Here is a 23,262-nt window from a genome sequence, read left to right as displayed (position 1 = left end):
GACCAAAGGCATTCCGTCCGGTGGGTTTCACAGAGAGACATTGACAGGCACAAAAAATAACCAATAAAGATAACTCAGGGGAACAATGAGTTCGTTTATAGGAACAAATAATATGAGGGCGGTTTCTTGAGTATTGAGCCAATCGAAATTAATATTGTTTTGACAGACATGCAAAACAGCCAGTAAGAAAGCAGAAGCAAGCCGTAGAGTTCTCGGTGAGCCAACGGTTTTTTGGAGAAGAAGGCGGGAGCTCCACGAGAGGCAATGCGGTGAGGCGGGATGCAGGCTGGAAGGACGTCGACTTGACCCAATGGGTTTAAAGGGAAGGCGGATGGAGGTGCCTCCTGACCAACCGCTAAGGCCAAGGGGTTTGATAAGCAGATGCAAACGCGAATCAAGATGGCAGGCGGGAGACTCTCAGCCCTATGGCGGCGGAGGGCGGGACGCAGGTGAGGAAAATCCCGCCTCAGCCCAATGAGCCTCGCCGCGCTTTTGACTGACGTCAGGCGGGCCCAATAGAAGTGTGGTCAAGGGGCGAGTGGGGGGGTAGGTAGGAGTAGTGTGGGCGCCATGTCGCGACGGAGGTGGCGAGGTTCGCAGAGCGGCGAGGGCGGCGGCGGCGGCTCCGGGCGGGGAGGCGACATGGTGAAGATGGCTGGTGGCGGCGGAGGCGGCGGCGGTTCGGGCCGTTACTACGGGGGAGGCCCGGAAGGCGGCCGCGCCCCGAAGCGCCAGAAGACGGAGAACGCCGATCACGGGCCCGGGGGAGCGGCCGGCGGCGGCGGGGTGAGAGACTTGGCGGGCGCGGGGAGGAAGGCGCGGAGGCGCGGGCGGGCTGGCTTCGGCGCGGCCTTCCTCGGCCCCGTCTGGATTGCGGTCCCCATCACGCCCAGCCGGCCTGGCTGGGGACGATGGGGGGTGCAGGCCAGGCCGCCTCCGTGCAATCTCGGGAGGGGAAGCCCTGGCGCCTGCGCTTTCTGTCGGCCGCCTACCTTGGAGAGCGGCCGGCGGAGCGTGGCGCCTCGTCGAGCCTCCCTGGAGAGGAGCACTCTTTCCGTCCCGGAGCCGCCTCTGCCTCGTTGGGCTGCCCGTTATTTGCTATATGTACAGCCCGCCTTTCCTCTTCCAGCAAAGAACTCGCGGTGGCTTGTACAGTTCCTCTTGTCTTGTATTCACAACAGCCTTGCGAGGTAGGTTAGTGTGCGTGGCTGTGACGGGCCTGAAGTCATGCGGGGAACTTTATGGCCGACCAGGCGCTTGAACCTTGCTCTCCCGGCCCGGCGCTAACCACTGCACCACACGGATGGGCAGAAAGCCGATCCGGGGCGGCGGTCAGGGCGCAGGCCCCGAGGCGTGGCTCAGCAGGGTCGGGGGCGCAGGTTGCCATCCCGGAGGAGGGCGGCGGTGGCACGAGGCCCAGGGTCAGCGGCTGCCCTGCCTGTGCTGCTGGCCACAAAGGGACGTGGTTCCTGAGCCGGAGGAGCTTTGGATGTCATGCTCCAAACAGATGGGACTGGCTTCTGCTGTGGGGAGTTTGAGTCTCTTGTTTCCATGACTTTAAAATGGGGGAGGGGGTGACAGATACAGCCCATAATAGGTAAGGAGCCTTCTCATGTACTGAGGTAGTTGACTTATTGAATGGGCTAGGCTACTGCTCCGTGTGTATCATTCCCCAGCCAGGCACCTTCCTGGTAAGTTGGAATACAACTCCCAGCTGGCTGGGGGATGTTGGGAGCTGTAATCTGACAAATCGAGAGGGCAGCAGATGAGGATGCTGAGTTTTCCTTCTGGAGTTAAGCCCAGCAGGTGGTTCACATGGCTCTTCAATGGTGGGTGTCAATTTGTAGTCCTGAGACATGGGGTGAGCACGGGACATCCATGTACATAGGCAGCTATGTTGGCACCCCTTCTCTTAGAGCTAGCTTACAGAACCTGATCCCCCAAATATGCTTGATGGCCTCAAAAAAATCCAAAAACCCTGATTATATGAAGGATGGATTGTCATTCCATATTGGCCGTGGTGGATAAGCATGTCTGGAGATACTCGGAGCATGCGCGTTCCCTTCTGCCATTGCATGGGCTGCAAATGGTGGTTTACTCTAATCCAGCAAGGAGTGGGTGCAGCACCCACAGACCCTGGGGCTGGTATGATGAGCCGGGAAGAGCAAGAGAGGGGTCAGAGGCATGGAGAGGCCAGAGGGACAGAAAACACAAGTACTCTGGGTATTGATAGAAGGAGGAAACTCCTCTATCTAATGATGGCCAGGCTGGGTAATAGAATAAATCAAGATTAAGATGTAGTTTTAAGTTGTATAATTTTGGCAGCCAAATACCAATGTATATCAAATGTTTGGGGTAGAATATGTTGTTTATGGCCTTGACAGGTATTCTAGGGAAAACGCTTCCTGCTACAAGCTGCAGAATGGAGGGTAAAACATTCTTGTCCCATTTCTTGTTGGGTTAAGTGAGCAGTTTGCTAACTCAGAAGCTGCACGCTTAAAGCAGTCAGTGAATTGAAAGTGAGGGCTTGTATTGAAATCAACCATGGGTTCTCTAGGCGTGACCTACTAGAGCTCAGTAGGTGCTACTAGCAACCTAATTTGTTGTCCCTGCTGAGCTTTGGCTTGTGAGGGGTTGCAAATAATTCACTCTAGAGGAAATAATTGTTAAACTACCTTTTGGTGCTGTGGCCATATTTGAGCATCTTGGCAGCAACTTTGCCAGCTGCCTGAGGGTGATGCGATTATCTCTGCCTGACCTGACTAGCAAGATTGGAAGTTTCTCTAAGTTGCGGATTCAGATTTATTTGTAGTCTGGGCGTGGGAAGAGGTTTTTCTCTTAAGTGTGGGAGTGTTCAACCTGGAACCTATATTTTTCTACAATATGTAGCAACAGTGCAGAACTTTATCTTCTTAAACCTTTAAAAGTGAAAATGGATCATCTAAATATGAGGAAGAGGCAATATTAGTGCAGGGCATTTTTGCTTTGCCCTCCTGTGTGAGTTCTGGCTTTCTTTCCTTGGAAACCAAACTGTTAATTTCTCTCTGAAGTTAACCTGTTTCAGAATGAATCTATGTGAAAGAGACCGTGTTGCATTTAGAGCTGGAACAGGCCAGAGAAGCCAGCTGGTATTCTTAACAGGCTGTTCCCGTCTTTCCTGGCAGGAGAACTATGACGATCCCCACAAGCCAGCTGCTTCCCCCGTGGTTCACATCAGGGGGCTGATCGATGGTGTTGTGGAAGCTGATCTTGTGGAGGCCCTGCAGGAATTTGGCCCCATCAGGTCAGTACTGGGTGAACTCGGCACCTGAAGAAGGGGAACGGGGTGGTGAAGTGACTGCTCCTTCTGGGTAAGTGCTGCGCTACTTCAGCCGACTTGTTCCTCTTCTCCCCTAAGCTATGTGGTGGTGATGCCCAAAAAGAGGCAGGCCCTGGTGGAGTTTGAGGATATCCTGGGAGCCTGCAATGCAGTGAATTACGCAGCGGACAACCAGATCTACATTGCTGGGCACCCAGCCTTTGTCAACTATTCCACCAGTCAGAAGATCTCACGCCCCGGCGACTCGGACGATTCTAGGGGGGTCAACAATGTGCTTCTCTTCACCATCCTGAACCCCATCTACTCCATCACAACGGTGAGCGGTGATGCGGTGGGTGGGTGGGTGGGTGGGGGGCTGAGCCAGCAACATGCCTCTTGCATTTGAGTAAGGCAGGTGAATACCGAAAAGCCGGCAGGTGAGCTGCGAGCAGTAGCGCTCTGCCTCAGTTGGTCTGTTGCCTTGCTTAAATGAGAGGTCCAGGTAAGGTCTCGTGAAGGTGGGGCTACTAGGGGATTCAAGGGCTATTAACGATGCACCTGTTCCCCCTTCACAGGATGTGCTGTATACTATCTGCAACCCATGTGGCCCAGTACAGCGGATTGTTATCTTCCGAAAGAATGGAGTCCAGGCGATGGTGGAATATCCTTTTTTCATTTCCTCTGATGGCTAGAAAGGCTGAGCAGTTGGCTCGTGTTGCGTTTGGAACAGTGCGGGCAGGGTGCGTTGCAGTCTGGACAAGAGTAGGTGGCTTTGATCTGCTTTCTTTGACTTCTGACTGGAATAATAATTCCTGCATAGAGCGCATAAGGTAGTAACTGGAGGAAGCATGGCTAACATCTGATTTTGATTTGAGCTGGAATTGAGCTTTTCAGAAGGCAGCTACCTCTATTCGATGACTCTCATTACAGTCTGCCATAACAGTTTAGATTTATAGGTCACTAATTTGTGCTTTAATCTACGTCAGCCGGTCCTATTTCGGGGACCAATCAGGAATTGGCAGGTTTGTTAAATTAACCTGATTACCTGTGGTGTATAACGGTTGTGACTAGGTATGTCCACTGCTGCCCGACTGGTACAGCATCCCCATTAGAAGGCATGAGCAGTCTTCCCAACTCACTGTCCAGCTGTGTTGGGCTGATACTCCCATCACTGGGACTCCGGGGAGTTAGCGCAACACGACTGGAGGGCACCGGTGGCTGCAGCGTTGCAGATTCAGGGCGATGCTTTTTGTTGTGAACGCATTCCGCCTCTGGCTGGGCAGAGGAGTTGGGGCTGGGGCTTGGATGTTTAATGAAGAGGTGCTTTTGCGTCTTCCGAGGAGCATTGTGTCTTTAGGATGGCCGGAACGGCACCCCAAGTTTTTCTGAGGCTTCCTTAACGCTGCAAACATTTGACTCTGTGCAGAGTGCACAGAGGGCGAAGGCTTCCCTGAATGGGGCTGACATTTATTCTGGCTGTTGTACTCTGAAGATTGAATATGCAAAGGTGAGTGGTGCTGTGGAGGATGGGACGTGGTTGTTCTGTCCCTGGAAGGATGATTGCGCCATAGGGAAACAGTGGCAGGCTGGGTTGATGGCTGTGAGGGAACTTGAAAATACTTTTCCCACCAGAAGGATCTAAACAGTTTCCTTCCCCCTCGGTTCAGATAACATGCTTCTGGTCATAAAATTGAGCAGAGGGTTTTTTGCCCTAAGCCTCCAACTCTGCCCCTGGCTGCTCCTTCTCCTTGAGCCACTGATCTTGAGACCTGCTGATACTTTGGACACAATCCTATGTGTACGCTTAGACGGATAGTCCTACAGCTCTCAGACGGCCCCAGCCAGCCAGTTGTAGGATGTTTACGTCCTGGAGTACCTTTCCCAAACTCCCCCAGAAGTGTATTGGGCAGTACAGAAATGTAAGCTAATGTAAAATACTTTTCTAACTGAGTCAGCGATGGCTAACCTGTGTTACTTCTGCCCACATGTGGAATGACGGAAAAGTGGGACATGAGGCCCACTGCAGTGTCGGGGCTACGGGGTTTGGTGGCATCTCTGCCTCCTCTTTCCCTGGCCTCCCTGCCTAGTAAGCTGTAAAGCACAGGGCGTTGCGGCTTAAAGGCTCTGCTGATTTGTGGCACATCTTGCCAATGCTTTGTTTGTGGTGGCTGCTGGCAAAGAGGACTATCCAGGGCAGAGGTGGCGAACCTCAGGCCCCACATTGCTCCCTTCCCCTGGCCCCACTCCTTCAGCTACCAGTCTTTCAGTGAGTTTTTGTATTGCTCCCTGGAAAGCTGAAGTTCCCATCAGAGTTTGGCGATAAGCGGTATAAACTAGGAAGTGCCCACATGGCTCGCTCTTTTGCCACACCTTTCGCTAGAATACGGCCCTCGAGAGCATCTGAACTGGAATTCAGCCTTTGAGTTGAAATATGTTCTCCACTCCCACAGACACACAGTTTAAATATTGACTGTTGAAGTGTCTGTTTTATTTAAACCATTTCTATGCCTTAATACCTTAATAGATGATACAACTGATTGCCAGTGGGGTGAGTCACTGTGCCTTGTTTGTGGCCCTCACAACGAGCCAGTGGGACTGTTGGGTCAGCCAGCAGGCGTGCTGTGCTGTGTTGTGTTGTGCTGTGCGCAGCTCCGCTCCGCTCCGCTGTGGGTGCAGAGAAGTGTCCGGAAGAGGCATGCAGCGGCTGGCCTCCCTCCCGCGCACGTGCGCTGTGGCGGCCTCTTGCATGCCTCTGCTTGTGTTGCTCTTTGCAGCCCACCCGCCTGAATGTGTTCAAGAACGACCAGGACACCTGGGACTACACCAACCCCAACCTCAGTGGACAAGGTAACCTTGCTAGCCTGCTTTAGAGCCCATACAGCCCCTCGCCTCTCCCGTTGAGTCGCCCACGCCATAGGCCTGATTTGTGTGATGTAATGCCATTTGCCTGCTCTCCAGCATAAAGCGCTTGGGAAGCCCGGGGGCCGATGCAGCCACGCGTCGGCTTCGGGCTCTCTGGCAAGGGGCTGCCCACGCCGTCGGCGCCTCCTCGAGGCGGCCCGATGGCAAGCGGCTGTAGGTAGTGTCGTGCGCGGTGCGGGGAGAGGCGGAGTCATCCGGCCGTCCCGGGTCTGCAAACATGCCATGCGCAGCCCCGTCTCGAGCCTGGTCGTGTCGCATCACGGTCCCCAGACCGCCTGTGGTAGTGACAGAGAACTGGAATGCACCACTGGGGAACGGACACGTAGTTAAGGGGGACGTGACCCCTGAAGTCTCTATCAGGTGTGTCTTCAGGGGGAGGAACAGGCTGGACTAAGACCGATTTGCAACACAGGATGGATGTTAGGAAGCTCTTGTGGCTGGAGGCACACTTCAGGCAACGGCTGTCTTCCTCTGACAAGCAGTGGGCGGTGCGGAAAGCCGGAACGTCCGATGGCCGGTGGCCCCGGTCCTCGTCCAGTGTGCTGCCCCAGCTCTCCCGCCGTTCTGTGGGTGGGGTTGGCCCCGACAGAAACCTGGGCTCGCGCTTGGCAGTGCGCATAGGGCAGCAGTGGCCGGTTATGGTGAGAGGAGGAGGAGGAGGAGGCTGTGTCCATGCTCCTCGCAGGAAGTCCCGCGTCTCTGTGCTGCCCACGGGTGGCTCGGGATGAGAAACGCAGCCCCTCGGCCGAGGGCCTCCAGCGCCGCTCCCTTGAATGGGAAAGGCCGGCTGGCAAGTAGGAGAACTTTAGGTCAGCCTTCCCGGGCCTCTAGATGGTTTGTGTGACGACCCTCGGCGTCCTTGACAGTGTCATACTGGCTGGTCCTGATGGGAGATTTATTTCAAAACGTGGAGGGCATCCAGTTGAAGAAGGTTGTTTTAGAGGCTCTGGATCAGCCTCAAGTGTCCTAGAGAGCTCTGCCTCGACCCCGTCCTATTTCTGCAGCTTTTCTACAAGGGGGATGCTGCCCTTTGTGTGCTGGGCCATGCCTGTACCGCACTCATGAAATCAGCGCCAGAGCGGAAGTCCTTGCGCAGTAGATGGGCCCTCAGAAGGTGGCAGCCGAGCGGTGGTGCCCCGCGTTGTAGAGGGATCGCCTAGTAGTGCTCCAGACGAGCCGTTGGGGGAGGCCGTGGACCTGGGGGTGGCGGAGGTCGCTTTTGACCCTGCCGCCCAGCAAAGCAAGCAATGGCATTACATGACTCGACATGAACATGACTCACTTTCTCCTCCAAGGTACATAACTAGAAGATGTGCAGATTGGCAGGGGCCAGTTGGCTGGGCTGTGCAGTTCAGTTAGCTGCCTCCTGGCTCTTCTGTCTCGAGGCTGGGCAAAGAGGAGGTGCATTTACCTGGCCTTTCCCCAGCTCTGAAATGCTTCCACGCATGACCCTGGGGGAACCGTATGCTACTGCAGTGGAAGTCTTGAATTGCCTGAGAACCTGCCTTCTGCTACACACTCTCTTAACACCACACAGTGTAGGAAAAAAGGCCAGCCTTCCACTAGCTCTTCCTGGAGGAAACATGCAGCATCTTAAATGTACCCGAAACGCAGCAGATTGAGTTCATTTTTTAACATCAAGAACACCACACCGTGATCCAAGAAACATCTACAAGCACAGAGTGAGACAGAGAGAGAATGAGAGAGAGAAAGACGCACCAGGCCACGACATTCTTACAAATCCAAACCAAAAAACAAAACCTTGAACCCAAGAATGTAACACAGAAACTAGGAAAACACAGACCAGAGGGGTCTCAGACAAAATGCACCAGCGCTCTTACCGGCGAACGGAGTAGATCCCAGAGGCCCTCCAAGACATAGGATGTTCTCCACATCAACATGGTTTGGTTTGGGAGGGCAGTTTATCACTCCTTTTCTTGCAGTCCTCGGCTGCCAACACTTACCAGCGCCAACCGGAGACAGACAAAACAAACACCAAGCACCCAAAGCCCCCAGCTCCCTAGAGACCGGGGGTGCTTTCTGCTCCGGGGGCACTTGGGATCCAAGGCACACTCCATTAACAGAGGAGAGACACCCACACGGGAGACCTACACAGAGCCAGAAGCACCAAACCTGTTTACAGCACATGACAAAACATCAGGAGATGCAACACGGAAGGGACACTCATTATTACACCTTTGTCATGTCCTTTTTTCTTGACACCACCTGAAGACAAAAACATCTGTGAGCCCTTTTTTATTTAAACAGATTTTTTACTTAATTGTATCAGATGCGTGCCTTTTGACTTGCCTTTGACTCTGAAACCATGTAACGCAGGGGTCGCAGTGTATGTTTGATGGGACGCCATCTTTCAGAACTGTGCTTACACTGTTGAAGCGTCCAATGGTAAGAGAAATGCAGAATATGTATGTGACAATGGACATTGTACTGTATGCTCCTGCTGTAAGTAGCCCTTTTCAATCTTTGTAATGACTGTTGAAATAAACTGCGGAACACCTCTTTTTTTTATTTTTTTTGTAAACAAAATGAAGTTGTATGGATTGCTTTAAATTCTTCTGCCTTGTATACAATTGTGTTTTAACTTCACAACTGCTGGTTTTGCTTTGCTTTGCCATACTCTCAGTCTTGCTTAATCCCTTTAGCTCTGCTAGAGTTGTGGGGAGGGGCGGTTGTGGCACGGTAATCCCCCCCCATTGCCCTGAGGGGAACTATAGGTGCTTTGTTGGTGGTGAAACCAGTTTCCTTTGATTCCCTTCTCCCCTTCCCTGCCAGCTCTCTTTGTACCTTTCTTTTAGGAAGTGGGCTATTTTGTTTGATTTGGCATTATGTTCTCAGACACAAACCGATACAAACTGAACTTGTCTTGGTTAAGCCCAAACGCGACTGTCTTGAGGATGATGCGGGATCGAAGCACCACACCTGTGCTGCGGTGGAATGTGTAGAGTTGCAGTAGGCCAGAGCAGCTGCAGGCTAAATGGCAGGTCAGCTCCGAAAGGACGGCCGTAGCTGCGGCGCTGGGCTAGGACCAGGCCGAACAGTCCACTCTGGTGCTCCTCCCCCACCCCCTGCTCAACGTGGGCAGTGGGGGCGGGAAGCTGGCCCCACTGGGAAGCAGCCGGTGCTCTTTGCATCCTTGGGAAGGGGGAGCTGCTGTGTCCTCCCCCACCCAGCGTCTCCCAGTGATGTAGGCAGGTCTCATTCAGAGGGTGCAGAAACGCTTAACTTGACGAGGGCCGTGGGCTGGACTCGTGACCCAGGCAAGGCCTCCTAGTCTTCAGGTGTGCCCCAGAGATGAAAATGCCTGGTTGTGCCTCTGAGTTTCTAACGGCTTCGTCCTCCTGGCAGGTGAGCCAGGTGGTAACCCCAACAAGCGGCAGAGACAGCCTCCTCTCCTTGGGGACCATCCTGCTGAGTACGGTAAGGGGCTGGTGGCACCTGGGCTCCGGGCCTTGCCCAGGCTCGCATGCTGCGATCCCTGACGCTTCCTTCTCTCCTCCCCAGGAGGACCTCATGGCGGGTACCATGGCCACTACCATGACGAAGGCTATGGCCCTCCACCACCCCACTATGAAGGGAGGAGGATGGGGCCGCCTGTGGGTGGCCGCCATCGGGGACCGAGCCGTTACGGGCCGCAGTATGGACATCCTCCACCCCCGCCGCCACCCCCAGAATACGGCCCCCATGCCGACAGCCCAGTCCTGATGGTGTACGGCTTGGATCAGTCCAAGATGAATTGCGACAGGGTCTTCAATGTCTTCTGCCTGTATGGAAACGTGGAGAAGGTAAGGGCTTTGCGGGAACTTGCTGAGCCACTCTTAGTGGGGGGATGCGGCCAGCGGGCAGGCTCGCCGCTGCCAGCCCCAGACCTGCCGAGTGGGCCCAGCTTGTTTTCCAGTGGTGAAGGGGGAAAGCCGGTGGCCGCCTCTGCACTGGAGGCCGGGCGCTGCGAATGGGGGACCGCACAGTCCCCTCCGTTGCGTGTCCCTTCAGGTCCAGGGCTGGCTGCTTCACAGCCGTGAGGGCCTTCACCGTGCTCCCGCTCTGAGTTCCGCACACGTGTACTTGGTGTCTGTACTGGTGCACGTGACGGGCTTCTAGGAGCCCTTGGGCGAGAGGCCTCCTCAAGCCCTTTGGAACAGGCTTGAGTTACAGAAGGCAAGTGATTGTCTGACGGGAAGTGCCTTCTTCTGCGGAAGAGCTTCTCACACGGTGCAAAGTAAAGATGGCAGGAGAGGATTGGTTTCTACCATCTGTAGGCTGGCTCTCTGCAGACGTAACCTTGCATGCATCAGCTGCAGCCTTCAGCCCAGTGCCCAGGCAGTAAGGCATACTTTAAAGTGTGCAGATCTTGAGTCGTACTGCCAAGTTGGTGTCTTGGCCGATAGATGTGTAAAAAGGGGTGTGTTTTATTAGGTGAAATTCATGAAAAGCAAGCCTGGAGCGGCCATGGTGGAAATGGCCGACGGCTACGCTGTGGACCGGGCGATCACCCACCTCAACAACAACTTCATGTTCGACCAGAAGCTGAATGTGTGGTGAGTTCCCCCCTTGGGGGCCCTTTCTCCTCTGCCCTGTCCGAGTGCTGCGCATGAACCTAAGCGGCACGTTCCCCTTTCCACTGCAGTGTGTCCAAGCAACAGGCCATCATGCCTGGCCAGTCGTACGGCCTGGAGGACGGCTCCTGCAGCTATAAGGATTTCAGCGGCTCCCGAAACAACCGGTTTTCCACCCCAGAGCAAGCGGCCAAGAACCGGATCCAGCACCCCAGTAATGTGCTGCACTTCTTCAACGCTCCTCTGGAGGTGACGGAAGACAACTTCTACGAGGTGCGCATTCTGGTGCTTGGGCCCACCTCGGCCTGCGTGCGCACATAGGTGGCCTTTCTTGCACTTGGATGCTGCTGCGGGTGCAGGGCTGGCTTTGCAGCAAAGCAGGGAAACGCGCCGCGCCTACTAAAGAGGGACTCTGGAGAGCTGGGCAGGCAGATCTTGGGCTCTGTATTTGGCTCCCTCAGGTGATAATTGACACGTCTTGATTTTGGAAGGATGCAGTACAGGAGAGTGTTTCATTACCTGTGCCAAAGCATGCCCTCAAAATAGTTTTTAACGAAAACACTGACCTTTGCCGGTTCCGGCAATTCTATTTTTAAAAACAAATTGAAAGCTCTTAAAATAGTCAAGACTATTTTGGCTCCTTCCTATTCTTGCCAGCATATTGCAGGGATTGCACTGAAGCTGTTTGAAAATAATCTGTGTGGACTGTGAAGCAGCAGTTGGCCTTACCTGGAATTTGAGCTTGATCTAAGCATGAACCTTGCGAACTGTGTGGCTAATCAGCATTTGGGTTGACTTGTGTTTAAATCTTTCTCCCATTAGATTTGCGATGAACTGGGGGTAAAGAGACCAGCTTCAGTCAAGGTCTTTTCAGGGAAAAGTAAGTATGTGCTGTAGTTCCCCAGCCCCCAAACCGCTTCTCAAGAAGCAAGAACTGGGGACAAGGGCAGGTGCAAAGCCTCCTGCAGGGCAGCTGGTCATCTGGGCCAAAATAGGGTGCTCCGACGATGGGGTCAAGTCGCCTCTCTACCCCCTTGTTCTTCAGCATCTTAGAACTATTTACATCATCTGCTCTGAGCACCATGATCATCATCCTGGCTGTGGATGATCAGAATTGGAGTCAGGGTATCCGGAGAACAGTGGGTTAGGGAAGGCTGGGCTGCAGGAGGAAAATGTACTTTTCTTTGGGTTGTAATGGAGCCGTGCAGGTTTCATTGGTGAGTGAGAGACCCCAAGCTGGCCCACATGTGCTGGTTGAGATGTGCTACTAATGTATCCGCAGGTGAAAGGAGCTCGTCCGGCCTGCTGGAATGGGAAACCAAAGGTGATGCTCTGGAGACCCTGGCATTCCTCAACCATTACCAGATGAAAAACCCAAGTAAGACTTGTGTTCCTGTGTTGTGAATTTCTCTGTGTGCTTCTCTAGCAGTTTGGAATGTCCTCCAGAATTTGGGGCTGCACCTCCCAAGAGATACTAAGAGCAGCAGTGCTGGACTTCAGCTGTAAGCCTCCCCTTGCTGCTAACAACAGACAGTGGGATGGGAAGACTCCAGTCCCTCACACTGGAGGCCACACATTGCCAAATGCTGGTCAACTCCTGATGCCTGGGATGCTGTCCTGGCAGCCTTGTGGAGCGACTGCAGGCCTTTCCAAGAGGCTTCTGTTGCTGCCACTTCCGCCGCAGAAGGAAAAGAGGAAGGCAGGCTCTCACATGAGCGCATAATGACCCAGGCTTCATCTCTGGGTGTGAAGTGCGATGTGCCTTGGGCACCACTGGTAATGCCTATTTAAATCGAGGCCTGAGGCTCGATCAGGCGCCTTCAGATGGCTTTAAGGGGATGAAGTATGGAGGGATTCCAGTCGAAGTACATTGGAAAGGTTCAGCTGATTTAGTCCAAGCAACCTCACAGGGTTGTTACTTTGAGGATAAGTTTGAGAGGAGGAGGAGGAGCAGAATTCTGCAAAGCTGCCTTGAGTTCCTAGAAAGGAAAAAAGAAAGACAAACACTACATTTGTCTGTCTCTGTTAGATGGGCCATTCCTCAGTAAGCGTTAGTGAGCTTGTATTGTTAAGGAATAACGAGGACCTTCTTGTCTCTCCTAGACGGGCCATATCCATACACATTGAAACTCTGCTTCTCGACTGCTCAGCACGCCTCGTAAGATTTGTTGGCTCCTTCCAAGGAAGACTTCTATGTTACTTGTGTGTGTGTGCGTGATTTTTGCAAAGCACTGCTCCGTTTTTTTTAAGCTTAAGTAGAGGCTGCCTGCATCTATGTCAGCTGGGGAGAAGCCCGGTAGCATTTGGATGACACCTGATTTTAAAACTATTGTACATGTGACTTGTTTTTCCCCAATTCATACTATGTGCTGCCTGTGCAACTTAGCACCACCTTAATAAAGCTGTTTGGAAAATAAACCCTGGTCCAGAACGTTGGTGCAGCGGTGCCCTTGAGAAGCCTGCTGGGAGACTTGGCAAGTATTAAGTTGGAACTGCTGGGGCTGGTACTGATGTCTTGGAGTTGGGTCTGCATATTGAGTTACTTTGGGATCATGCAGGGCAGACGTGACCTGAAGCTATAAAATAAAACTCTGCTCAGAATTTAAAATTCTGTTAACAAACTTGCTGCAGTTACCTTAATTATACCGAATGGCCGCTCTTCTTGTATTAGCAAGGGAATGCTCTTGACTGACTAAAGCCCTCTGCTATATAGGGATTGAATATATGGCTTGAACTGCTCTGTGGCCAGTTAGGTGGAAGCAAGTTCAGATGGGTTCGCTTCAAGCAGGCAAGCATCAAATGCAAGTATTTCCAGTCGTAATCAAAAGCATTACTGCCTAAGTATTCAGATGATTCCTCCGCCTAAAAACTCAATGCCTTCCAAGCAAGAGTCATAAAATGTTACCAAAAACATCTTTAAAATGATGAGGAGGGCCCATGTTTAAGAACCACATTCTGCTCTTCGGTGAAAGACAGTGGAAGCTAACGTAGCTCAGCTGCCCTTCCTGACCATATTCCAAGAAAGGAGGAAGAGCAAGGCCGCCGTGATCCACGGAACTGCCTGCCTGCGCCTGCAAGTTGCTCTCCCCCAGAGCTGCGTTCCCCGGTTACGATGCATGGTAAGGAAAAATGACCGGCCTTGCGCGGCTGCCTGCGAGACCAGCCTCTTGTGCTGAGCGGCTTCTACCCGGGCTCCTCGGGAACTGCACCTTCCAGTCGTGGGGCTTTGTATTTGCACCCGCCCCTTTCCGCCCGTGCCGGTTTCTCTCGTTTGGGACCCGGCCGCCCCCCCCCCCCGCCCGTGACGCTGCCGCCCCAGCGAGGGAGCCACGTGGCCAGCCCGCCCCCGCGCGACGCGCCCTCGCCACCCGCTCCCTCCTCGGGCCGGGCCGGCAGGGGGCGCTGCCCGCCGCGGACTCCGCGCTGGCGAGGGAGCGGAAGCCGCGGGCTCCTTCCGGCCGCCCGGAGAGGCCATCTTTGTTGCGGGCGCGCCCGAGGGCGGGGCTTTCTGGGCGTCTCCGCCGCCGCCAGTCGGGGAGCGGCGAGCGATGGCGGCGGCCGCGGGTGCTGTGCTCAGGGGGCTGCTGCGGAAGCGTGAGTGGGGGCAGTCCGCCGGGGGGGCTTTCCCGCCTCTGTCTTGCCCCCGGCCCCCGCCGCCTCCTTATTTGCCCAGTCCCCGGCCCCGTCCTGCAGCGGGCGCCTCGCTCGCCGCCCGGGGCTGCTCCGCCCGCGCTGCCCGCCCCTCGCCCGGGGGCGAAGGCCGCCGTCGCGCGGGTCTGCGGGGCCGCGGCGTGCGGGCCGGTGCGCGGCTGGGCCAGGCGCCCCGCGCGGCTCCTGCCTCCCCGGGCACGAGGGCGGCACGGCTCACCCGCGGCGCCGATGCGTGGGGCTGCAGGGCTTGCACGCCACGCCTCGCCTCGCCCGGCTTGGGGGCTTGGCGAGGGGCTGGGCGCATCCAGCGGAGAGCGGGCTGCCCGTGCCGCCAGCCCTGCCGCCGCTTCGCCCCCGCTCCGGGTTCAGGGGAGCCGGCCCGTGGCTGCCGCGGGCGGCCTGCGGGATCCCCGGGGCAGCAGCCTGGCTCCGGGCAAACACGGTGCTGGATCCCGCGGGGCTCCTCTTGCAGCGCCCGGCGGGCGGCGCGGTTGGGCGAGGTGCCAGGACGGTGACCCCGCTGGCCGTTTCCCAGAGCCTCGACGGGGCTCCGGAGCAGAGGGGCCTTTGCTCTGACCCAGGAGGGGTTTGCGTTGCCCTCCGGAGGCTGGCGAAACGCGCGTGATCCCACCAGAGCCCGCTCGGTGCAGGAGAGTGGCAGCGGAGTCGGGAAGGGTCCTGCTGGCATTGAGTGCCAAGGGCACCTCCAGGCCCTCGCTCAGCCCGGGAATGTTGTTCACGAGCAAACGCAAGCGCGGTCATTCCGCTACCGGATCCGTTCCTCATATGGAAAGAATGAAGACCTCCCAAAAAGATACAGGGGGCATTGACTGGCGTGCGGCACAGCAAAGCAGGCGCTCGCCCTCGGCCCCTTCCCAGAAGGGAGGAACGCGTTGGCGGGGTGGCCAGTGGGATTTCCGTGCTAGCGAGTGAACGAAGCCTCCAGAGGAGAGGGGTTACGGAGGCGAGGCCCCCTGGGAAGCTTTCCATGTAAAGGGTGATATAAAGCGGGTCAGGATGTCTCATGATGCGCTTTAATCAGGCAGTGGTGCTGGCTGGGAATTCGCGCTGAGGTTTGGTGCGGTTCCCGACTGGTCCTGGCTCAGCTTGTAAGTAGCACTAGAACACTCTCCTGTTGCAACTGGAGCTGGTGATCTGTTCCAGACACTCCACATTTTAAAATCTGTTTATTCACATTTAAAATACTAGAAAGTACATTTTAAAGAATGTCACCTATAAAAAAACTCTTTGTAATCTTTAAAAATCACAATGTTTGAGTTTCTAACATGCATAAAACAGAGGTGCTATTGTTGATAATTTTTCCTCACTCCTTGTCGGTTGCCCAGAGATGGGCCTGCCCCGCTCCGGAGTGCCCCACTCACCTCGCCCCCCCGTCATCAGCTCCCCCTGGGCTCTTTGCACCAAAGCGGAGTTGCAAAACAAGTTGTCAGGACTTTCCACGCAAGAGTCTGCATGTCCTCCCATCGCACCCGGGGGACTTGGCTTGTTTGCAGATCGGCCCTCCCCTCTGTCTGGTCACCTGCCCCGTCCCGAGCTGGAGCCAGTTTTTGCTCCGATGAGGATAGGAAGGCAGAGTGTCATTCCCGGCCGTTCCAGCTGGAAGGAAAACGGGCAGCAGGTGATGCAAAAGACCTTTGCCCTATATTCTGGAGAGCTGTCGCTTGCCAGAGAGCAGATGGAGGCCTGCTTCGTAGATAATGGCAATGCAAGGAGCTGGCCCTCATGATGCAGCTGGTTCAAAGTGGGTTATTTAACCATGATGGGGCACAGTGCTTATGGGCACATGAGCCCTTTATTTTGAATATTTTAATTACTTAAGCTTCCATTTATATGTCACCTACCAACGTCTCAAGGTGGCTTACAATAATGCAGCTCAGTTAGTGACAGGGTTCTGTGTAGGTTTATTTGTTTTTATTTATTTATTTTTACATTTACATGCTGCCCCCTACTCCCAGTGGAGTCTCCGGGTGGCTCCCAATACATCCTTGCTCTGCACCCCAAGTCGGACGTGCCCCTTGCGGTCGGTACATCCCTGCTCTGCTCCGCTCCACTTCCAGGGGTCTCCATCCAGACGGCTTCCTGCCGTAGTTTCAGGACCATGTCTTCCCAGCAGCAGCAGAAGCAGAATTCCTCGGACAGCTATGAGACCCTGAAGGTGGAGCGGGTGCGAGACAAGGTGCTGCACGTGGAGATCAACCGGCCGGAGAAAAGGAATGCCATGAATGCCGCCTTCTGGAGGTAACAGGAACCTGCGGCGGCCCCCGAACCGGGGGACGGGTCCCGCTTTCGCCGTGATGGGCCTCTTTTCCACTCATGCTGCAGCCTTGGGCTTGTCTGACAGGCAGAAGGCCTGCGATTCCTGGCATGCTGTCTGGAGTGTGCTGAGAGTGGTCAGGTTTTTGTCTTGTCTGCAGAAGCATAGGATTGCGTCCTGAAGCTACACTCCTGTTCAGGTTTAGGCAGAAGAGCGGCCCGCCAGTCCCAGCGAGTCGCAGGCCCTTTTTCTGTTCAGACGTGCTCGGGATCGCACCCCGAGGGGCTCGGTGCGGGTGGAAAAGCCAGCTCACTGGCTCGCAGTTGGGCACTTTCAGGCTGGAGGCGGCAGGGTGGCCTCAGGCAGGTCCCGCCAAGCAGGGGGAGGTTGGGCTCCCAAGCCACGCATCCGTTGCATCTCAGAACCGATCTGGACACGGCCCACACTGGTCCTCGCAGGCTGGGCAGGGCAGCGGGGGCAGGTTCACTTGGAGCAGCCCCCAGGCTTTTCTGGGTCAAGGCAGGCCTTGGTGGGGAGGCAGTCTGGGAGCCGCTCGTGGCCACCTGGGGTCCCAGGGCGGGCTGGCAGCACCGCGTGGTCTGTCCGCGTCCTTAGACTGAATTGAGTTTCGTATTTAGGGTGAAAAGGCTTCCTTCCCCACAAGCCCCAGTGTCTGTTCTCAGGTTGGCAGCCGGGGCTCCCAGCTCATCCCGTTCTCCTCTTCCTTGACCTCAGAGAGATGGTCCAGTGCTTCCGAAAGATTGCCGAAGACCCAGAGTGCCACGCCGTGGTGTTATCTGGTGCTGGGAAAATATTCACGGCAGGTAGGTGCAAAAAAGAAATAGAAGGCATTGAGGTCCGGAGCAGCCGTCCCTTTCTGCCGCTTACACCCGCTGAATCCAGGCGCTCTGTTCGGCTCTCGTGGCAAACAGCTGCAGCAACTTGGCATCCCCAAGAACGTCTGTAGTGCCGTTCGGAAGCCACCCAGCAAGCGGCTGCCGCTCCGCCAGAACAAGAGGGAGGAAAAGGCCGCGGGAGGCTGAATTTTGGAGTGGCAGATCAGCAGCAGCAATTCCAGGGATGAGCACAGCCCCGGTGGGCGGGGGCCGGAGGGGAGGGGGGCAAAATTGCCCCCCGGCCCACCCCGGCTGTGCCGCTTGCAGAGCCCAGTGCCGAAGATTTCCTGGCGCGGAGCGGCACAGGCCACGAGGGCGGCTGGCCAGGGCAGCGCAGCCGGCTGCATTCCCTTGTGCCTGCGTCTCGCACCCCTGCAGGCATCGACCTGATGGAAATGGGCAGCACGTTCCTCATGATGCCGGGAGAGGACACGGCCCGGAAGGCTTGGAACATCCACTGGAAGATCCGGGAGTATCAGGAAACCTTCACAGTGCTGGAGAAAGTGAGTGGGGGCGCCGCCGTGCTCGGGACCCCCGTGCGGGAAGCCTCTGTCCTCCACGGCTGATTGTCGCTCTGCGTTTCAGTGCCCAAAGCCCGTCATTGCGGCCATCCACGGAGCCTGCATCGGAGGAGGTGAGCCCTGTGAGCCTCGCTCAGCCGCGCCCCTCGGCCCTCCCCAGTCCGGCTGCACCTGCTGCTGCCCCCAGCGCTGGTAGTTTTGGGGTGTCCATGTTAGAGGCGAGCGAGAGGAGGCGCAGTGGTGCAGCACGTGGCTTCCGGGTGGGAAGACCAGGCTCCGCCCCCGGCAGCTCCTGGCAGGGCTGGAAAACCCCCCGCGGAAACCCTGGAGAACCAGTGCAGCCAGTTAGTGCTGGCAGAGCGCCAGCCGGCTCCTGGGGTCCCGGCGTGCTCTCCTCCCTCCCCGGCCCCCGAAGCTGCTGTATCCATAGCACAGGGAAGTGGGGGGGGCATGGGGATCTGTTGGCGCTTACTCTGCATTTACCTGTGGGCTTTCTGAAAGACACGCAAGGCCTTTTACTATTTAAAGATGGATGCGGTGCCATCCGGCGCATGTCTGGGCGAGGAAAGGCCTGTATCTCTTGGCACGGCCCAGCCAGGACCCATGGAGCCGGCATCTTGGAGGGGCCTACTCTCATTCCTGGCTCTTGCTTTCTCTGCCTGCCTTTTAAATCGCTGAAGACACAGCCTGGCCTTCAGCTCATGTGGCCAGTTCTGCCCAAGATGATGCACGCGGGCTGGTGTGAGCTGGTAGATCTTGGGGCTTTGCTCGTGTTCAGCTCTCTTCTCGAGGAACCAGTTGTCCACCTGCAGGCGGCAGTGTTGGGTTGCTAAAAAGTGTGTAATCCACAAGTTTCAGCTGCATAACCAGACTTCCCTTTTAAAACCTGGGTGTAGTCTGTTCCTCTGAAGATTCTGCCCTTGCTGAACCACAGAGGGTCTGCGTGTTCCTCGTACCATTTGGACAAGGGCTTATAGGCCCATCGCCCCATTGAAATAGTCATTAATTATGTTAAGAAAACAATAAAAAAGGAAAAAGCAATAGTCATTAATTGCACGCGTTTTTGTTAATTGATTCATGAATTTCAACAATGCAGTCCTTTTTTCTAAAAATTAAAAATTCTAGCCTTCCATTGAAATGGCACTCTGAAGTTACTAAACAATAAAATACCGAAAAATGACAATCATTATAGTTAAAAATAAAATCTCCACTTAAAATGTATCAATACATCAGAAACAGTAGCCAAAGGAAGGTAATTGATAAGGGGGAAGTAAGAGCACCCACCAAATTAAAAAAACTGCTTTGGGAGCAAATTGGTTTAGGTGCGCAAAGCTGGAATAAAAATGCTTTTGCCGGGGCAGGGGGGGAGCGAGGATGGTGGAGAAGGCCTGCCTTGTCTTCTCATGAAATGCACCCCTCTGAGCATGGCTGGGCTGAGAGAAGGAGCTTAAGAACTGGGCATCTGGGGCATGGCTTTCTTAACATGCCTGCTCAAAAGAAGTCCCACGGACTTCCGAGGGGCTTCCTTCTGAGACCTGTACACACCTGTATAATCGTCCTGGTAGAAAAAGGTCCGCCATTCTCTTGCTGATGCACAGCAGCTCTTCTAGAAGGTGCCTTCATAAATTCCTTCAGGATATCACATCCTGTCTGTTCCAGGACACTCAATGCAGCTGAAGCTAAGCAGTTGTGAGCCTTGTTGGCCTCCTGGGAATTTTGCATGCACTGCTCGGAGTCCCCAGATGAAAGGGGGGGCGGGGGGGTGGGGATGCCTCGAGCAAGTTGAATGAAGGGGTGGGCTGGCAGGCACCAAGCCGCTGGTTTTGTTCCCCCGCAGGGATGAGCCTCATCTCGGCCTGCGATATCCGCTACTGCACCCAGGATGCCTGGTTCCAGGTCACGGTGCGTCACAAGGGGTGCACCGCCCCCCCCCCCACAAAAGACATTCCTGCATGGCTCGGCCGCCCCAGTCATCTCCCCTCCCTGCGCCAGCTTTCCCTGCATCCCTTCCCAGCCCCTCCGTTCCTTTCCTAGTTCTCTGCCCTTTCCCCTCTGCCATCCGACGCCTGAAAACGTTTCTCCTCCCGCTGCAACCCCTTGCAGGAGGTGAACATCGGGCTGGCAGCGGATGTGGGCGCTTTGCATCGGTTGCCGCACATCATCGGCAGCCGCAGGTGAGTGCTGGCGCTCGCCCCTACCTTGCTTCACGGCCTGCAAGAAAGACCTGCGCCTGTTCCCGGTTAATCCGGTCTCTGCAGCAAGGGAGTCTGGGGAAACGGCGTCCCAGAATGCCATGTTCCAGGAAGCAGAATCGGGCATTGTGGGAGAGCCAGGGGGTCCCACGTGGGGAGCCAGCCCTGTGGCCCGATCCCCGGCGTGGCGGAAGCGCTGGAGGCCTCGGGAGCAGCCAGGAAGACGGGTGGAGAGGCTGTTCCATCCTGCAGGCAGCTCCCCCCCTCGGAGAAGGAGACGCCCTCTCCCCTTTCCCCGTTCCTGGGAAGCTCTCTTGACTCGGATGCCTCTGCGCCCTCCCCAGCCTGGTGAGCGAGCTGCTTTTCACCGCCAGGAAAATGATGGCGCCAGAAGCTGAGAAGAGCGGTCTGGTCAGGTACGTGCGTCTCGGAAAGGCCTGTGCTGAATACCAGGGGGAGTCTGGGGGGCCCGGGACTCGGCCCCACTTGGCCGTAGAGCTTCCTGGGCCAGTCGCTCGCTCTCGGACCCACCTGCTTCCCGGGCGGTGGTTGTGAGGATAAAATGGAGCCAGGTGAGCAAGAGGGAGAAGATGGGATGGAGCGCACTGTAGCAGCAGCAGCAGCTGCCCCCTCTCGTGCTTGCTCCCCTCCCACTTGCACTGCACTTTCCCCAGCCGCGTGTTCCCAGACAAGGAGGCCATGATGGAGAGCACCTTTGACCTGGCCACCGAGATCGCCAGCAAGAGCCCCGTCGCAGTGCAGGGTGCCAAGGTCAACCTCGTCTACGCCAGGGACCACCCTGTGCCCCAGGGCCTGAAGTTTATGGTGAGCCGTGGGCACGCTCTGGGGGTGGAGCGCGGGCTTAGTGGGGCCAGGAGAGGAGCAGAGGCAGCTCCTCGGAGCCAGCGAGCCTGGCAGGACGGGCTCCGTGGGAAGCGGCACCGTCCCCTCGCTCAGGGTTGCTGCCCATGCCCGTGTGTTGCAGCGCCCTTGCCTCTGCTGGCGCGAAATCCGAGAATCTGCAAGAAATTCAATCCAGTGAAATGATTCCTATATCCTGCTCACCCAGAAAGTGCTCCTTTTTGGCCTTCTGCACTGTTAAATTCTGGGCTCTGCCTCGAAATTGGTGTGGGGGTGGCTGTGCCGTAAAGTCCCCCGTCTTACCTAATCTGGTTTCCAGTCAGCAAAAGATCCTTGTTAAAAAAGACATGACGCAAAAGGATGGAAATCGAGCTGCTGCTCCTGCAAACCACGATTCAGGAACAGCCTGTATACGCAACCCATACTCTGGGCTGTTGTTCCCTGTCAGCCGGCTCATTGCCTGTACCTCTCCGGCTGTATTTGTGTCCAGTCATGAAGACCAGCTGCTTTATTTTAAATACTTTTTTAAAAGGTGTCCAAATGGGAGATGCCTTTAGGTAAGATAATGGAAGGGAAGAATTGTCGACTCGCCCCCCCCTCCCCTTAGAGCCCCCCCAGGCTCCGGGAGGTCATTTGCTGGAAATCTCTAGTGTGAAGTTTAGGAAGAAGTGCCCCTTTCGCAGCCTCACAAGCAGGTTGTGGTACTCTTTGCCGTAGAGATAAGGCAGTGCACGGGAGTGAGCACATGAAAAGGACTGAAGGAGTTCCATTTCTGTTGGCTCTTTGTGATGCCCAAAAGCGCTGCCCCCCCTGTCTCCCGGGAGTGTCTGTTTCATTCGGCCAGCCGTTGCGTTTGGCTGGCCCTCCCTGGCAGGCGGTGCCGAACTGGGCGAGGACCCCTTCCTGGTTCTGCTCGGAGCAGCTCAGTCCTCGCTGGGAGGAACCACTCCCCTTGGCCTGCCCTGGGTCGCCATCCTGGCTCCCTCTCATGCCCGCCCTCAGGCTGCCTGGAACATGAGCATGCTGCAGACGGAGGACATCGTGAAGTCGGCCCAAGCCGCCATGGAGAAGAAGACGCCCAAGGACGTCACCTACTCCAAGCTGTAGCTGGGCCGCCGGGCTCGGGGTGGCGCACGCAACCCTGGGAGCTGCGGTGCCTCCCGCGGCCTCGTGCATGGCTGGCCTGGGCTCCTGCGAAGCAATGAGGAACAAGTGCCTTGGACGGGTGGCCGAGCCTCACGCTCCGGTCGCACCCCTGCGATAAGGGCTTCTGCTAGAGCAGGTTGCTTGGGGCCTGTCTTTTGAAAAAATGACTTTTCAAAATGTGAAGTGGAGCAACAGACGGGAAATAAACGTTCTGTGAGCTCGGCATCCTGTAAGACGTTCCTATTTCGACAGGGATCCATTCTGGCTGCGCACCCTCTGATTCTGCAGTTCGGTTTTAACAAGGCTGCTTTGAACAGGAAGAGAGTTCTGAAATGTTTCCTTTCCCCCCGTTTTGCTCATCCTCAAAAGGACACAAGGGGCGATGCACGATGCTGAGGCGCCTCTTTACCTCTCCCACCCCAGGCCTGTGTTTGCGTTCCTGAGGGCTGGACACTTGCTCTTCAGAGATAGAAACAAGTTCAGAGAGGGCAAATGGCAGCTGGGCCCCGCATGCGTCCAGGAATGAGGCTGGACGCTGAGGCCAGAAAAGCCTCACCCGGGAGCAGGCCCAGGGCCAGGCGCTGCAGATCCGCACCCCTTCCCCTCCTGGGGAATCCTAGCTGTGCTACTCGGCCCCCTTTGGGTTGATCGCGGAGAAGAGTGCAGGGGAAGGCTCGGGACGATGGCGTGCGTGGGGCGGGAAACGCTCTTGCGTCCGGGGTGTGTGAGTGCCGAGCGCCAGCAGAAACCTGCTTCCGGGCTGCCATTTCTGGCCGGTCCACGGGAAGCATATCGGTCGAGCTCCCCACATTTTCTTCTGAGTGAAGTGGGGCGTGGAAATTCCCTTCAAAGCCATGTTTCAGGAAAGAGAAGGGAAACTGCCCGTCTCTCACACAGACTGCAAGTGATTGTCCAGATAAATTTTA

General features: G+C 55.8%; 2 protein-coding genes across 3 annotated transcripts; both read left to right on the top strand.

Moving 5' to 3' along the window:
• The first annotated feature begins 555 nt into the window (after positions 1 to 555).
• Positions 556 to 13,212, top strand: HNRNPL (heterogeneous nuclear ribonucleoprotein L). Of its 2 annotated transcripts, none has more exons than XM_044434986.1 (13): positions 556 to 786; positions 3,165 to 3,283; positions 3,398 to 3,635; positions 3,874 to 3,959; positions 4,709 to 4,805; positions 6,073 to 6,145; positions 9,587 to 9,658; positions 9,743 to 10,023; positions 10,655 to 10,776; positions 10,866 to 11,067; positions 11,617 to 11,674; positions 12,077 to 12,172; positions 12,898 to 13,212. In XM_044434986.1, the coding sequence occupies exons 1-13, from the start codon at positions 571 to 573 to the stop codon at positions 12,954 to 12,956; spliced, it is 1,719 nt and encodes a 572-aa protein (XP_044290921.1). In that variant the 5' UTR covers positions 556 to 570; the 3' UTR covers positions 12,957 to 13,212. The 2 variants fall into 2 exon arrangements, with proteins under 2 accessions (XP_044290921.1, XP_044290920.1); XM_044434985.1 differs by having other exon boundaries at positions 565 to 786; positions 12,068 to 12,172.
• A 1,090-nt stretch (positions 13,213 to 14,302) lies between these two features.
• Positions 14,303 to 22,559, top strand: ECH1 (enoyl-CoA hydratase 1). The gene is made up of 10 exons (XM_044435226.1): positions 14,303 to 14,388; positions 16,524 to 16,704; positions 17,456 to 17,544; positions 17,995 to 18,119; positions 18,202 to 18,250; positions 19,975 to 20,039; positions 20,241 to 20,311; positions 20,674 to 20,745; positions 21,004 to 21,154; positions 22,193 to 22,559. The coding sequence occupies exons 1-10, from the start codon at positions 14,343 to 14,345 to the stop codon at positions 22,295 to 22,297; spliced, it is 954 nt and encodes a 317-aa protein (XP_044291161.1). The 5' UTR covers positions 14,303 to 14,342; the 3' UTR covers positions 22,298 to 22,559.
• The last annotated feature ends 703 nt before the right edge of the window (positions 22,560 to 23,262 follow it).

The sequence above is a fragment of the Varanus komodoensis genome, unplaced genomic scaffold (genome assembly GCF_004798865.1).
Source record: "Varanus komodoensis strain SLA01 unplaced genomic scaffold, ASM479886v1 scaffold29_1, whole genome shotgun sequence".
Classification (NCBI taxonomy): Eukaryota; Metazoa; Chordata; class Lepidosauria; order Squamata; family Varanidae; genus Varanus; species Varanus komodoensis.
Note: the sequence above shows the minus strand (reverse complement) of the source record. Positions and strands in the feature narration are given on the sequence as shown.

Coding starts and splice junctions, on each gene's coding strand:
- HNRNPL (XM_044434985.1), top strand. CDS start 571: ATGTCGCGACGGAGGTGGCGAGGTTCGCAGAGCGGCGAGGGCGGCGGC. Junction 9,659..9,742: donor GGACCATCCTGCTGAGTACG/GTAAGGGGCTGG, acceptor TCTCCTCCCCAG/GAGGACCTCATGGCGGGTAC. Junction 11,068..11,616: donor CGGAAGACAACTTCTACGAG/GTGCGCATTCTG, acceptor TTCTCCCATTAG/ATTTGCGATGAACTGGGGGT.
- ECH1 (XM_044435226.1), top strand. CDS start 14,343: ATGGCGGCGGCCGCGGGTGCTGTGCTCAGGGGGCTGCTGCGGAAGC. Junction 20,746..21,003: donor GAGAAGAGCGGTCTGGTCAG/GTACGTGCGTCT, acceptor CACTTTCCCCAG/CCGCGTGTTCCCAGACAAGG. Junction 21,155..22,192: donor CCCAGGGCCTGAAGTTTATG/GTGAGCCGTGGG, acceptor GCCCGCCCTCAG/GCTGCCTGGAACATGAGCAT.